Source organism: Macrosteles quadrilineatus, unplaced genomic scaffold (assembly GCF_028750875.1).
Source record: "Macrosteles quadrilineatus isolate MER2022 unplaced genomic scaffold, UCM_ALF_1.0 Scaffold_8__2_contigs__length_117827958, whole genome shotgun sequence".
NCBI lineage: Eukaryota > Metazoa > Arthropoda > Insecta > Hemiptera > Cicadellidae > Macrosteles > Macrosteles quadrilineatus.
This window is the reverse complement of record NW_026542601.1, coordinates 39,721,894-39,736,031: the sequence shown is the minus strand read 5'-3', so window position 1 is coordinate 39,736,031 and position 14,138 is coordinate 39,721,894. Positions and strand designations below refer to the sequence as shown.

Below are 14,138 nucleotides of genomic sequence, written 5' to 3'. Positions count from 1 at the left end.
GATCTGTGCGTGGAACGTATCCAGCAAAGCAAGGGGTGAGCCGGTACAGTACAAAGGTGAACTGTACTTGTAATAAATAATCTATGTCTAATCTATGCCTGCCTTATTTCATATACAGTTTAACTAACATATGTTTATTGATTATATGATTTGTAAACAGTCAAAATAAATACACATCTTTGGTCAAGTCTATCATTTTTGTCTTGTCTGTCTATAATATTTTAACATTATGGAGAATGTTAAAATATTATAGACAGACAAGACAAAAATGATAGACTTGACCAAAGATGTGTATTTATTTTGACTGTTTACAAATCATATAATCAATAAACATATGTTAGTTAAACTGTATATGAAATAAGGCAGGCATAGATTAGACATAGATTATTTATTACATTCTCTCCCCCCCCCCAAGAACTGCGACCTTGGTAAGAGGGCGCCGGAATGTACCTTTGGTTGTTTTGATGTCCACAACTCGTATAACGCCATCTTTACCGGGGTAAATGGCTGATATTTTTCCAAGAGGCCATGAATTCCTTTGATTGTCTTCTTCTACTATTATAGCCAAGTCCCCTACTTGAGGCGGTTCTATTCGTTTGTGCCACTTACAACGTCTTGATAAACAGGGCAAGTATTCGTGGACCCAACGCTTCCAAAAACTATCCAAAAGTGTTCTTACGCGGGCTAGTTGTTTCTTACATAGTTTATCTTCATCAATATTTATTTTGTAGGCTTCGCGTAGAAAGTGGTTTGGTGTGATCGGCTCAGGGTCCAACGGGTCAATTGATAAGTGTGTGAGTGGACGTGAGTTAATAATAAACTCCACGTGAGTCAAAAACGTCTGCAGTTCTTCATCTTTCGGGTACTGGGATCGCATGACACTTTTCAATGCTGTTTTTACTGACCTTATCAGTCTCTCCCAACATCCCCCCATGTGTGGCGCACGGGGAGGAATGAAATTCCATTTAATCCCACTCTTTACGACTGTCCGTTGAATCTGGGCATTGTTTAAAGACTTAACAGCATTTCGAAGTTCATTGTCTGTTCTTGTAAAATTCGTACCATTGTCAGAAAACATCTCAGAAGGGCAAGGTTTCCGACTTATAAACCTTTGAATTGCCATAACGCAACTCTCCGTACTTAACGAATGAGCCACTTCGAGATGAATTGCTCGTGTAGAAAGGCATGTAAATATTACACCGTATCACTTTTCATGTCTTCGGCCAACAGTTACTTCAATTGGGCCAAAATAGTCAACACCAGTGTAAAAGAAAGGATACTGTGCCTTGACTACTCGTGACATTGGCAGGGGTGCCATTTGAGGTGGACTTGGTTTGGCGTTGTCAATCCTACAACGCATACAGCTTCTTTGCACTTTCTTCACTGTTGTGCGAAGATTAAGTATCCAAAACCGTTCTCTTGTCATGTTCATTACGGTTTCTATTCCTTGGTGGAAGCATTTTTCATGGAAGTTCTTCACAATTAGTCTTGCTACTTGACATTTTCCATCTAAAATAATTGGATATCTTCGTTCAGTACTGATCTCAGGAGAATTTCGTATTCTTGTAGACATCCTGATGAGGTCTTTCTCGTCAACGAAAGGATCCAATGTGAATATTTTACTTGACTTCGGTAGTGACTTGCTATTTCTTAATAAGGTCTTTTCTTCTTTAAAAGTTTTGTCTTGGGAATTCAACACTAAGATGTGTTCAGCCTTAAGAATTTCATCTGGTTGAAGTTCCAGTATCAATCTGGGGTTAGAGTTCTTCTTCAGTCTGGCTTTGTCATTTCGTTTGATCCTGGATTGCAATATACCAATGTATCTCAGAACCCATGCAGTTACTCGTGTTACCTTATTCCAGGAAGAAAATCTCTCAATATTGATAACATATTCTTTGTCTTCGTTGAGTAACCCAACGAACTTTTGTTTCACCTCTTCGCTGTTTTTTGTTTGCAAGGTTGTTGGTTGCTGTGGCCAATGACTTGAGTCGTATTTTAGAAACTCGGGGCCATAAGTCCAAAATTCATGATTACTTGTAGTGAATTTCTGGTTGCTTCTCGTAGCGACATCAGCAGGGTTATTTTTTGATGGTACCCACTTCCATTCATCAGCTTGTGAAACTTCAAGTATTTCCACAAGTCGGTTAGAAACAAATTGTTTAAAGCTTCTCGGATCAGATTTTATCCAATGTAACACCGTAACAGAATCTGACCAAAATATTTTTCGGACGAAGTTGATGTCTAGGTCGTGTATAATTGTTTTAACAAGCCTACATCCAAGGACAGCAGCTTGTAGTTCCAGTCTTGGTATGGTCGTTGGTTTTAGAGGAGCCACCTTTGCTCTCGACATAACCAACATAGTGTTGTATCCAGTATTCTCGTTAGTATTCTTATGTCTTAGATATCCAACAGCGGAGTACGCTTCTTCACTTGCATCGACAAAGACATGAAGCTCAACCTCATTTATCATAAGGGTTTTGAAATAGCATCTCGGAATGGTAAAATATTGTAGTTGTTTAACTTCTTCCAACCATTCTTGCCATTTCTTAGTAAGTCCTGTTGTTAGTACTTCATCCCATGTTGTTTTTGTTCTCCAAATCTCTTGCACTAATATTCGACCTTTGATTGTAGTAGGGGTGACTAGTCCCAAAGGATCAAAGATAGACATCGCAGCCTTCAAAACCTCACGTTTAGTTGGATAACTTGATTCCATTTTTTGAAACTTTTCTACATTGCGATGAAATACAAAATTGTCGCTTTCTGAATCCCACCACATTCCGAGAACTCGTTCAGTGGGAAGATTGCTATCATGCTTCAATTGCTTAGTTGAATGTGATTTAAGTTCTTCAGGAATTCCAGACAAAACATCTTTGGAATTTGATAGCCAATTGCAAATTTGAAATCCACCTGATTTGTGAATTTCCATTATTTCTTTCACTCGAGTCTTTGCTTCCTCCTCAGAATTGACAGAGTCTAATAAATCATCCATGTATTCCTTAGTGAGAATTGATTTAGAAGCTTCAGGATAGATGGATGAGAAACTTTTGGCATTTTCGTTCACTACATATAAAGCAGTGCTTGGAGAACAGGTCGACCCAAATGTCATCACCTCCATTACATACGAATCTGGAGGATCGTTCGTGTTTTTCCTCCACAAAAATCTCTGTGAATCTACATCTTCTTTCCTTATGCGTACCTGATGGAACATTTCCTTAATATCACCAGCGACAGCAAATTTTCCCAGACGAAATTTTACAAGAACAGCTGGTAATGGATTCAAAAGGTCAGGTCCACTAAGAAGAGCGTCATTAAATGATACACCGTTCGACTTTGCAGCTGCGTCAAAGACCAATCTTAATTTGTTGGGCTTATTGGGGTTTACAACTCCGAAATGAGGTAGATAATAAGTATGATCATTTAAAATACTTGCCTCATCTTCACTTAGTTTTCGAATATACCCTTTTTCCTTGTAGTCGGCAATCTTCCTTGTGTATTCGTCTTTAAAGGAAGGATCCTTTGCCATCTTCCCTTCAATGTGTTTTAGTCTTTTCAGAGCTTTATCGTAACTCGAGGGATATTTAAAATCATCTGATTTCCACAACAAGCCAGATTCATAACGTTCTCCGATTTTCCTCGTTGTTTTTTCCAAGATTGACATTGCACGTTCGTCTTCTACCGATTTTATTGATTTGTTTTCTACTGGAGATGCACCGTAGTTGTCAATTTCAAAGGAACTTTTCACCAAATCATGTAATCTGTCGTGATCAAAGGACAATAAGGTGAAATCGTCAACACGTCCAGCAAATTCTGGACACTTGCCATGCATTGACCACCCTAGGTAGCTCCATGAAAGTACGGGAGCATTTGGTGGACCTTCGATAACTTTTCTGGTCAATAACAAGTCACAGTTATCTTGACCTATCAAAATGGTAGGTTTGGCATGAGATGTTGGTAAAGGTTGATCGATTGACTTTAAATGAGGCCATCTCTCACGAAGCTTTACTGAGTCAATCGACTGTTGGGGTAAATCTAGAGATGATTGAGTTCTTACATTATTTAATGTGAAAACTTCATCTTCATAGAGCCCTTTTATTTTAAGTTCAACACGTCTGGACGTTGGGTCAAAATGTTTAGTTGCATTTGACCAACAAGTGGTAAGGGGTTCAATGCTACCACTGATGCCTAATTTATCGGCAGTAGTCGAATCTAGCAGAGATATGGTTGAACCATCATCTAAAAGTGCATATGTGTCGATCTGACAGCTTGGACCATAAAACGTTACTGGACACGTTCTTAGTAAAACACGGTTATTTACCGAGTGATTGCTTATAATTTCTTCTTTCGATTTACCTTCCTGCCTGAAAGTGTTCTGTACTCGATCCCAGCTGATTTCTTGGGCATTTTTAGATGCACTGTCAGTATGCAGAAGGCGATGGTGGTATAGTTTGCACCCATTGATTCCACAAGGTTTCTTTAACTTACAAAATTTGATGTGGTGACGACGGAAGCAAAAGAAACACAGTTTTTTCTCAATTATCATCTTCCACCGCTGCGAGACTTCTGCTTTTCTGAAAAGCTTACATTTATCGGTTTCATGACTCTCCGAACAAAACATGCAAACCTTTTCATTGGGCGAATTAGTAAAAACTGGTTTAGGGTCATTTCTCTTCCGCGTTGTCTCCTCGGGTGGACGAAAATAAATACTCATAATGGAACACTGGTTTTCAAGCCAGTTACAGAATACTTTCAGGTCAGTAGGTTTTTCTAAATGCATGCTATTTACATGTTCAGCCCACCTGTACTTCAGAGTATAGGGGAGCTTACTTAAAAGTTCATTCAACAAGAGAGAATTTATTAAGTACATTTCCAAATCCAACGACTCTGCGGTAGAGGTCAGGTTTAAAAGAGTTGTTGAAAACTCAATAAGGCTGACAGCGTCATCCTCCTTGACTGGTTGGAGCATGCACGCCTTCTTCAACATTGACTCGACTATAAACTCTGAACGTCCAAAACGCATTTGTAAAGTTTTCATTACTGTACTCAAATTTTTACCTGATATAAATAGAGGTTTTACCATTTTAAAGGCATCTCCCTCCAGACAATTTCTTATTCTGTCAAGGTTTTCATCGTCATTAAAAAGGTGTTTAGTCTTATTGTAACAGGAATAGAACATGGGCCACTCGTCTGGTTTCCCGCTGAAGGATGGAAGACGCTGTCGGCAAGAGACAGGTTGGTTGGGGTTAGATAAATTGATAGCTTTTGAAAAGGAGTCTGCTAGTTTATCAATAGCCGTGGACACGATGGCTGATGATGTCAAAGGAACTGACGGTTCCTCATTCAGCCACCTATTGACTTTGACATTAGAGTCCTCCTCAACAGTAGCAATATTGAAGCTTACCTTGTCAGGGTCTTCATTATCTTCCAATTCCAAATGACGACTGCCCAAGACTGAGGCGGACTGACTACTTCCCAAGACCGAAGCAGACTCAAGTTCGGTCCTTACTCTCAGCAGACGCTTCTGTCGTTCTAGTTCTCTTGCTTCAGCTTGACGTTGTCGTTCCATTGCCCTCTCCTCTCTTTGCCTTTGTTGTTCCTGCATTTGGCGCTCCATCTCTTGTCTCTGTCGCTCCATCTCTTGTCTCTGTCGCTCCATCTCCTTTTCTTCAAATTCTTTCAGCCGTTGCAACTCTCTTTCTTCGTGTATTTTCTCAAGCCTGTTTATTTCTTCTATTTCTTCTAGTTGCAGTTGAACTAACCGGCGCTTGCTGGAAGTTGAAGATTTGGTTTTTGACTTAGAAGGTGGTTTTAGAGATTGACTATCTCCTTCTATGGGTTCATCATTCTTGTCATTTGCATTTTCTGGGGAATATCTATTTGGAGGGTGTTTCTCTCTCCCTGACTTTCGGATTGACATATTTTTTGACATGATTTATAAGTCGGGTTTTGGCACCAATGTTAAAATATTATAGACAGACAAGACAAAAATGATAGACTTGACCATAGATGTGTATTTATTTTGACTGTTTACAAATCATATAATCAATAAACATATGTTAGTTAAACTGTATATGAAATAAGGCAGGCATAGATTAGACATAGATTATTTATTACAGTACTGATAAAAGTTTGTGGCAGTGACCAGGATCCGAACCCACGACACTTCTGCCTTGGGCCCAAAGTCCGTGACGCTACCAACTGAGCCACCGACTCATCAATCAATCAATTTATTTTTCCAGGGTCCAAGGGGGGGGGCTTTAGCCCCTGTAGCCCCCCCCCCCCTGGAACCGCCACTGATTATAGTTTTCAATAGAAGGATTTTCAACTACTTTGGCAACCAGTCAATATTTTTAGTCTTAACTTTTTAAACAGTTGTATGGACATTTTTTTGGTAGGCTAACATATAATTAGTTTTTAAGGGTTTAAACCCAGACAAAAGCTAACTGGATATTAATTATGGAGAACGAGAACCTAATCTAAACTAAAGACTTTCATTTCCTATTTAATTCAACCAAAGTTTCAGTAAAGTACAAGTGGTTTTCATCGTTACTGAAGCCATAAATTACACTTAAAAGTCAAAACACTGCTAAAACTTGGCATAATCTGCTTGTGGCAATTTACAAATTGCACTCAGTAGCTACTTTTGGTACCAAAACTAGGATTTTCAATTTGTGGATGACAATAATCAGGTGATATACACCATCTTCAGTATTTATTGGTTATCTGGAGACAATATTACCATCATGTACAACTCCACTCTCCGTCCTTGGCTAGTCCGACACCTCACCTTATCTGACTGACTAACATAGTGACAAAGATTAAAAAGGTTTAGGTTACCTGTGTCTCTCCAAGATAAGGAGAGAGAAGGGGAGGGGGTTGCAACTTCAGACACAGATCAGTCATGACTCATCATCAACCGGTTATGCACCTTGTGTTCGGACGACGTGACCAAGTTTTTTTTGTATTATATAAACATCGTTTTCGTATGTGTTTTCTGTTATGTCTCCCAGAAGACTTAGTAATTCATGGATGAGAAAACGGATTTTTACGTTCTTAACCTGAAGATGTGCTCTTAGCAGCACGAAACAGCTGTAGTTATTAAAAGGTTTAATTGACACAACAGGTAATCTAAATCTTGCAATATCTTGATCCAAAGGCTAACCCATCATGAAATAGTGACTAAACTATTAACCAACCATGACCACTGAATCCTGTAGCTATGAACACGTTGTTGTAGGACGGATGGGGTCCAACAAAGGCATTTTCATCAAATGTGTTGAAGTCATAAAATCCAGCCCATGCTGACTTCACCTGGAAGTAAAATATATTTATGACACTTATTAACTTAACTCATAATTTCAAATTGAAAACTCAGTTGACAGTGGTTATACATTACCTAAACTGAAAGTTACCATGACACCATCACATAATTCATTCTTGACGCATTCTGGCATTGTTGTTTACCACTCTTGCTATTGTTAAACTTTTTTCCCAGCCACCTACCTTCTTTCACCTTCTTTTTACTACTTTCTTGAAATTAACAATTAAGGTTGCACCCCGGCAACCCCTCGGCCTAGGAGGGGGCCTCGCATTTTATAAATAAATTTATTTCACCGATAATCTGTTACGCCGTGATCACGGGTTGAACTATTTCGCCGTTAACGTTAAAGTTGTCACTAATTATCCGCAATTGCGGAAGATGTCCAGGATTTTATCGCAACTGCGGGAGTTGAAAGTTCATGACCCCGCAAACTCGGAAGATCTTCATGATTTCGTCATGATAGAAGGAGACAAAGACAATGTCTCCACGTTTGCGCAAGATGTTAACTAATTCTCCGCGGCCCCATGAATCGTTCATGATTTCACCATGAACAGAGGAGACGAATATGACGTCCCTGCGCTCGCTTTATTAACTATTTATCCACGGCCATAGGAGACATTAATGATTTCTATGCGATCGCAGAAGACAAAGATGATGTCTTCACTATTGCGGCAGACGATTTTACTGTGTGCAAAGAAGACGTTTACAGTTTTCCTGCGATTACAGATATTTTATAAACCGATTATAGTATATCAATTAATATATTTTAAATAATTATTTCCAAAACTACCCAATTTTGATCATTTGACTAAAGGTAAACATTTTTGACACAACCCGGAAGAAATTAAAAATGTCTGGCCCTGACCTAAGACCCCAAAATTATTATTTAAAAAAATTGATATACTTATTTATTAGCTAGGTCGTTTTGCTGATTGGATTTTTGGAAACACAAGGTCAAATCATCGATCGAGTTAAAGCCATACCATGTGTATTACCAAACCCTCAAGTTCCAACCTTTGAAGAATCAGAATATAGAGAGGCCTCTCTGGTGAGTGATGTTGGGGGCCTCATTGATTATAAATACGGCCTTGCCGATGAACAAAATTTAAATTTAAATATTGAATTTAACAAAGTAATTACCTTAATATTTTCGAAAGCAGGAACTCTTTGGGCGAGATAAGGCCAGACTTCTTCTTCAAAAAAGTTGTAGTCAACGTCAAGATTATCACAGCTGGGTTCTTTGCCAGCGTCGGGGGATCGGCCACAGATGTAGTTGTTACCTAAACCTTCCCTCCTGCAAAGTGGAATCAAATTAAGTACCTACGCCCCAGAAAACCTGATGGCTAAGCAAATTTCTATTTGCCCTATTCAATTTTCACTCGAATATTTCCTTAAAAGTGTCAGATTTATTCCTTTTTTAAATACATTTATGTTTAATTAGTGCTTCGGTTTGCTTCTATAGGTACGGTAATAAATAATTTATTAAAAAATGTAAAAATTGCCAAATATTATCAAAGTATATCCACAAACAAGCAAACTACAACCGTTTACTTATGATAGGAATTTTAAATTTGAAGTGTTAAAATTTTTTTCTGTAACCCTTTAGCGTACAGCAACGCTTCAGTACACTAAATTATTGTTTCCTTAAACTCAAAATAGATTGGTAAGAAATTGAAACGTTTTATGTTTTGAAGGTCAAGAATGGGAAAACGACATTATTACCCCATAAAACCCTGTTCCCATTGTCCGGTCTTGCTGTTTTGCAAACTCTTTCAAAGAAATGTAGCTTAACATTTTTGTACCAATTTTATCAAAATTAAGTGATTTTTATTTTTACTCAAGTTATTGTGCTAACGGACTTGTTTGAAAACCAAAACCAACATATAATAGGAAATATTATATCTGACATAATGGTAAAGTGGTGAGTCGGTGGCTCAGTTGGTAGCGTCATGGACTTCGGGCCCAAGGCAGTGATGTCGTGGGTTCGGATCCTGGTCAATGCTACTAAAATTTATCAGTACAGTTCACCTTTGTACTGTACTGGCTCACCCCGTTCTTTGCTGGATACGTTCCACGCACAGATCTGTGGTCTATGTGGACGGGCAAATGCAAGGTTAAAAGAGATCACCAACCTCTTTAAAAAAAACTATCTATTATGGCCTATCTATAATAGTTTTGTTTGCACAAAAAACTTCATAGCTTTTTACAAATTCAGTAAAAACAATAAACAAACAAAGGTCACGCGGATTAGATTTATTCTTTCCTCAATGAGAGATTGATTTCTAAAATTTACTCGTATACTCTACACCATTAATGAGGGGGTTTTAACCATCATCCCGTTCCTCTTTTCTCCCTTCCCCAACAGTTTTGACGATCAACTAACATAACATTATCAAAATTTTTAAATAAAATTTATTTGTAACTTTCTGTGAGCTAAAAGTGGAACACTGTTCCCACTAAAAAATAAAGATCTAGCCCACTGAAAAATATAAATGAGTAAATCCAATTTGTTACAATGAAAACGATTAATTAATCACAACAAACAAATGCTGTCAAGGCCAGTTGACTAGTCTTCAACTTTTATCTATCGAGTCAAAGCCAAATGGGCGTCTCATTACTCAGTTATGTAACCTCTCCAATCAGTAAAACTACAAACCAACCAGTAGTTAACAAATATGAATGAACTACACAATGGAAGAATTAGGTACCTACAAAAAAATGGTGATTATATTCACGTTCAAAATGGAAATAGAGTTGAGAATTTGAAATTAAAAATACTTATTAAGTAATTTATTTGTGATGTTACGAGTTTTACCTGAAATACATTCCACTTGGATCGATCAAAAAAGGAGCTTGCAGCCCAGGACCGTCGGGACAGTGGAAGCAATATACATATCGCTTTCTGAAAAGTTTTGAATGTTAGAAAACATCAAAAACAAAAACCTAACTATGTCATACATAGTTCATAGTAGTTAAGTAGGTATGTAATATTATGGAAGTGATTTTGATCACTTTGTCGATAAAATCAATATACATACTAATACTAAATTAGATTTTGTTTCCTAACCCTTATTAATCTACCCACTAAGAAAATTGCAGATTACAGCAAGAAAACTGTACAAATAAAGTAGAAACCAAATAACCAAACTAGCAAAACTAAAAAACTTAATAAAAAAGTTTAACTTAGATAAACCTTAAAATTACAATTCACATTATCACTTAGTGAGAGTGTATAGATTATGTAGTATGTGCTAATTGCATATAATTTTAAGCTGAATTCTATTCATCAATATTATGGTTATATAGTATGTCTGTAAAACTAGCGTCTGTTCAGTGTATCTCTATGGCCTACCTAAAATTCTTTAAGGTAAGCTAGCTGCTACCCTCCTTATTCTACAATTCAAAATTACCTTACAAGAAGTACAGTACAGGTAGGCAATAACACACAGAAGCATAAAACACAATATTTTCTCTCCTGGAGGAAGAATATTGTGTGTTTTATATGCTTCTGTTTGTTGTATGGCCTACCTGTACTTCTAAGGTAAGCTAGTTCAAATCTTCTTTATTTTACAATTAAAAGCTGTGGCCTAGAGACATTGTTCAAAAAATTTAACTAATCTGATAGCTGATCAAACTTATTTAACACTATGGAACCTGGAATCTACAGGTTATCTTGTTAGGTATTAAATCATCTCATATATTAAAAGAAAATAAGTCAACAGCAAAATAGAGATAGCGTTAAAAGAATAAGAGAATTGAGTAACTTAACAGCGACACAAACCTCGGTTCAACGGGGATAGGCAGTTCTAAGTACCCTGAACCTTCCCCCATCCTAGCCAGTTTGCCGACTTGTCCTGAATGATATCCCGAAGCAATAATCAGCTGGGAAAATTCAATCTGCTTCTTCTCCCCACTGGGCAGCTTAACCTTTAAAAATGCAGTAAAAATGTTTTAGGTTGAGTTGTAAGTTCTATATTTTGTGTATAAATTTGGTATCTACAATCATACTATAGATGTCCTTAGCATAAAACACGTTACACACTGTAAAAAGGGTAAAATACTTTGGAAAATTACCGTATCCTTCACTCTATTTTACATTACCATATGCACACAGGTGTAGCATCGTACAAGTCTATTCCTGTCTCTTTACGATTTGAATACCCACAGTACAGTGTTTGAATACCCACAGTCTTAAATGATTGCTGTTTACAAGAGTACAAGTAAATACATCAATAAAATGACGGTTAGAAACTTTAAGTCAGCATATTGTGTTGTAGTTATCATTTTATCTATTGTGATAGTGGCAAAACCTCTTATCTCCCGGAATCGTGTTCTTACTAGGCCTACCTTAAAAGAGAATCAACGTAGCGCAATTAATGGAAGCTCAACTACAGGCTGTTGAAGATTATTCTATATTTTCCGGTTTTGTAATCTGAGGGACAGTTCATAGACTTTTTCCCAGGATAAAATTTCACAATACGATTTTCGGTTTCTTTGTTAGTTGGACACCCGGGTTTGTATTTCAGAACCCATAGCTTTGTTTTTAACTTTAACCTAAGTACAGTGTTCTCTTTTAACACCAGTAGATGGTGCAGATTGGCTACTCTAAGCTACGTATCCAAAAAGGGATGGATAAATATAATTGAAGAGCGAATTCAAGGATGTTAACAATGGACCGCTCTTGGCTAGATGGTATTCATTCTTAGAAACCTTAACATTATTGGAAAACGTTTGTAAATAAACAAATCCTGTCTGAAGTACTGTATTGAAAATTAACCTTACTAAGAAAATAGCGGAACCATGCCAAGGAAAAAATATTTGCCATATAAAGTTCACCATATAAATTTATCTCCCACACTCCACTGGAAAACATTTTAAGCCGAGTGTACTGGATTACTATCCAAACTCACAGTTCATAACCATCCATAGCCCCTTTTCACCCTGCCTAAAAATTGTATTTATAAAAATAGTAGACAAAGAAAAGTGTAAATGTGAGTTTTTAGCGAATTTCCCATAGGCCTATAGGGAATAAGCTATTACACCTAAGCTAGAGGGAGCTAGGGGGTCTAGGGGGACCCATCGATGTATAATAACTCTACTGGATAGCGCGCTGTGTGGTGGAAAAACGGTCCGTGCCCACCAGTCAAATTGGTGGGATACCGAGGTGGACGTACTATGTACCTCTGTCTTTTACACAAACTTACTTTCACTCAACCTGCCCTGCTTCACTTATTTGCCAACGTAAAAATTTCAAATTTTTATTTTTATTTTCTGGAAAAGACAGTGCTTTTTACTGTATAGTTTGTGTTAACCTAAACATATTTTTTATAATTTATTTAGGCAAATAAAAACTGATGATCGTTTTTTAACACAACTAAAAACACGAAAAATGTAGTAAGCGAGGAACTTTTTTATTTTTTGGTCAGGAAAAAAATTCCTGCGGCAAAGTTTTAGATTAAAGTATGCATTTTATTTTTTATTTGAAGCTTTTTTCGATACGGAGTTTGCTTCTATCATTTTTAAGCGATTAAAAGTTGGCATGAAATCGCTTGGCGCGACATTGGCGCTAGGAGTTTGGCCGGCTAGGCATCAGTTTACGGGATTTAGATACTGAGTTTCTGGCATTTAATTATCATTCATTTAATTATCATTATACTCATTAAATATGTCATTACATTATGAAGGATGGGTAACTAAATTTACAAGCGTATATTTATGAATTTTATTGCTTACCGTAGTCTATAGTTTTTAAAAAAATCTTTGAATCAAAGAATACATTTTTGATTCACAGTATAGTAGTATTTATTATTAATGTGAGAAAATATTTTGTAATTATTTTACTTTATTGAGAATAATCAATGAATTGGAGATATTAGCATAAAATATTATACACTCCTTTTATTTACATATAATATATTTTACAAACACGTATGAAAAAGAAACATACTGTAATACAGTGGAGTCCCGATAATCCGAACATCGGTAATCCAAAAGTCCGCTTAATCCGAAACAAAAAAATATATTTTTTATAAAAATTTTTTTTTAATTTTAAATTTTTTTTGAAATTTTTTTGAAATTTATTTTGAATTTTTTTTGAAATTTATTTTGAATTTTTTTTGAAATTTATTTTGAATTTTTTTTGAAATTTATTTTGAATTTTTTTTTAAATTTATTTTGAATTTTTTAGCGAATTTCCCTATAGGGAAGTAGCTATTACCGTAGGTGGCACGGTAAGACCTAGACCCGGGACCGATTTATTTTTTTGATGTCCCCAGAGGCCAAAAACACCATTCGTTCAAATTTTTATATATGTATATATATAGACTTATATATATATATATATACGACCGTGAACGCGATAACTTGAGTAATTTTTGTCCGATTTTGATGAAATTTGGTTTAAAGGTGTAAAGCGGGATAAACTTGAATGAGTTTGCGAACCAGCACGATCGGACCATGTGAACGGGGCTTTACGGGGGGTTTTATGGGGTAAAAATTGGTTTTTCTCACTTTTGACCCTCAAAACACAAAATTTCCCGATTTCTCTTTAGACCTTTTTAAAGAGCTTAAAAAAACAAATAATTTAGTATATAAAAGTATTTTTGTTCGATTATTAGTAACGGAGAAAATTAAAAAAATTGTAAATTTAAAATTCCCATGTTATTCTTATGGAGAATATTGTCAAATGTTGTAGTTTGCTTGTTTATGGATATATTTTGATCAAACTTGGCAAATTTATTTATTTTGTACTAAGCTATCAATATTTTACTCAAAAACACACTTTATTAGTTTCCTTGTAGCAGCAAACCTAGGTACTCGT

At 36.4% G+C, this 14,138-nt stretch overlaps 1 protein-coding gene across 2 annotated transcripts in view; it reads right to left on the bottom strand.

Annotated features, from left to right (window-relative positions):
* LOC128999373 (FAD-dependent oxidoreductase domain-containing protein 1-like) overlaps window positions 1-14,138 on the bottom strand; it is a 41,491-nt gene that overhangs the window by 12,962 nt on the left and 14,391 nt on the right. For both annotated transcript variants that reach the window (XM_054425842.1, XM_054425843.1), the window contains exons 5-8: window positions 11,100-11,245; window positions 10,134-10,220; window positions 8,459-8,612; window positions 7,194-7,308 (exon numbers count right to left, since the gene is read on the bottom strand). In XM_054425842.1, the coding sequence (XP_054281817.1) occupies window positions 7,194-7,308; window positions 8,459-8,612; window positions 10,134-10,220; window positions 11,100-11,245 (502 nt within the window). The remainder of the gene's footprint in view (window positions 1-7,193; window positions 7,309-8,458; window positions 8,613-10,133; window positions 10,221-11,099; window positions 11,246-14,138) is intronic.